This window comes from Eptatretus burgeri, chromosome 1, assembly GCF_056783735.1.
Source record: "Eptatretus burgeri isolate ZD-2024b chromosome 1, Ebu_testis_v1, whole genome shotgun sequence".
Taxonomy (NCBI): Eukaryota; Metazoa; Chordata; class Myxini; order Myxiniformes; family Myxinidae; genus Eptatretus; species Eptatretus burgeri.
This window is the reverse complement of record NC_140961.1, coordinates 40,885,106-40,887,605: the sequence shown is the minus strand read 5'-3', so window position 1 is coordinate 40,887,605 and position 2,500 is coordinate 40,885,106. Positions and strand designations below refer to the sequence as shown.

The following is a 2,500-nucleotide window of genomic DNA, read 5'->3' as shown; positions in this document are numbered from 1 at the left end:
AAGTCATGTGAACCCAACTGTGTTCAATGAACTCGAAATAGAAAAATAAAATAAACAAATATAATGCACCATTTTACCGTTTGTTTAGACACTTAGTGAGATGACTTTCTCTTGGACTCTCACCTCATATCTTATTAGTTTTTCTTTTGGTTTGGATTCAAGTCAGTGCGATGGGCTGACAGGATGGCCTGGAAATATGCACACTCACATCTGAGCCATCTCCGCTGGGTTTGAATCTCGGTCTGGATACAAACTGTCATCCTGGTATCTCGCAGGCAGGGTGAGGCATCAATGTGTGTGCCATCCCACAAATGGACATTAAACTGGGCAATGCATTTGCTGGCAATAATTGGTAGATGTTAAATATACGACAGTGTCATTTGCGAAGAGTGGACTATTGCCGGCACCATGAACAAATTACAAAGTCCTGCCCTCACCTACAGGGGGACACTGCATCAGTGGCACAGCTGTGCTTCAGCCAATGATGCTACTCACAGGCATATGAAAGAAGAAGTCAGTGCATCTGTGTCATTTAGTAGCAAGGTATACTGTGCAGGCTGTAATGAGGATGTGACAGAGGCACGTTGGACTATTTTAACATGTCCAACTTTCTGGATACTTGATGCATAAGGTGTTGGACTTAATTTGGAGTTGCGAGCAAAATACAATGATCTGCATCTGCATTATTTGATCAATGTAAGCCATGCACGATACGGTCAGAATCATGCACAGGTCGAACGTGATCCCTGCTGGAAGGACAGACAAACAAACCGCACCTGGCAATGCAGTATGAAGAATGGTGTTTTGAGCAAACCTCGTGTACCCTGATCTCAATGAAGACCTGGCAAAGATTCTCCTCCAAGTAGATTTATTGCACGAACACTTAGACCTTCGTAAAATAAAACAAAAATCTCAAGAGTCATCATTGCATTCCGATTACGTTTGGTATCTCTGTTCACCATCGTTCAGTTTCATGATACCAAACTTATAATTTGTGTTTGGTATTAGTCAACTCACAAAAGTATGTTCAATGATAACAAAAAGTAATTATGAAATTTTAATATAAAACATCAATGCAGAATTAAATATTTCCACAGTCTTTATTCTTTTTGTTGTTGTTGTTTAAACAGAAAAGATCGAGTTCGTGTAAATGTCACTGTTCGATACTTTATAAATTTCACCAAAAAATGGTTCGTCGTTAAATCTACAGCATGTAACAACATTTGGTCTTTTTCTGAATTTTGCACAGAAATAAATTGGACAGAAAAAGGGACAGTTTCTCGAAGAAACAAACATCATTTAGCTAGAAAGATTGGAATTCGGACTCCAATCCTACTGGTGGCATTCTCGAGTTCTCTGATTGCCCTGAGTCATCACAGTTATAGTAAAACAAACAGCAACTCCATTTTTCCCCTTTCGCACGTCCACAACACAACATAGAATGAGAGGGTCAGGAGAGGGTCAGGCCTGTTCGAAAAGTCCAGCAAGATCTCGTATCGTCCACAGGGACTCTTCCAGAAGATCTCGTGCTGGAACGTCCAAGCTAAAAATAGAGAAAAGTGATGTCACCAAATTCATAATGGACTCCAATTACGACGTCGATATTGGCTGCAATTTGAAAGTACAGGGTATTAATGAAAACAGAGAGCCACAGCGATGAGTACAATTTCCACTCATCTTACTCTATGAATAACCAACCCTCTTTGAATTGGAAAATGACTGAATGAACGATACGCACTAAGTGGCAGCACAATGTAATCAAATTGTGAAGGAATTAAAAAAAAAATAAAAAAAACCAGGTAATCCACACTGAGGATGACATTTTTGATTCAATAAAGTCAAATGTTCTCATACTAACAATTCCAAAACATTGATTTGATTACATTGTGCGATTTATCCCAAACTCAAGTCTCTGGAGGCCTTGCGTGGGTGTCAACAATCATCCGTGATCTGTGTGTACCACATCTTCGAACCAGTTTCCAAAAGCAAGACAAACCAGGCACCTTCCATCGTGTCGTATCTTTCTTTGATATCTCTCAGCTACGAATGACATATAAAGGCCTTTATGCAGTTCATGGTGTTGCAAAATACAAATCACCACAATGAACTGCAGGTCCAGCATATCATCAATGGGTAGACGAATACAAAAAGCCACCATATTGCTTTGTTACCAGCTATATTCCTGAGCTTACAAGGATTTTTTTCTTTAAAAATCGTGGAATTGGCTCACAAGAATATTTAATGCTTTAAAACTTCATAAAACCTCCATCTACATATACAAATAAAAGTGATTAATGAACAAAGTAAATGAATGCCAAGATATTTAAGTGTTGAAGAGGAATACAGGAAATGTCACATAACAACCAAATCATAAAAACCGAGACTTGATGGCATCTGCAATACACGAACATAATGAAATGTAATAAATAAATGAATAAAAAGCTACATTTCCTGAGTATACATCTGATGGTATCTTTCTATCCATACAAAAATGATCCCT

At 38.4% G+C, this 2,500-nt stretch overlaps 1 protein-coding gene across 7 annotated transcripts in view; it reads right to left on the bottom strand.

Annotated features, from left to right (window-relative positions):
• Window positions 1-851: 851 nt before the first annotated feature.
• SHPRH (SNF2 histone linker PHD RING helicase) overlaps window positions 852-2,500 on the bottom strand; it is a 140,956-nt gene continuing 139,307 nt past the window's right edge. For all 7 annotated transcript variants that reach the window (XM_085880770.1, XM_085880737.1, XM_085880747.1 and 4 more), the window contains one exon: window positions 852-1,543. In XM_085880770.1, the coding sequence (XP_085736896.1) occupies window positions 1,462-1,543 (82 nt within the window). In that variant the 3' untranslated portion in view covers window positions 852-1,461. The remainder of the gene's footprint in view (window positions 1,544-2,500) is intronic.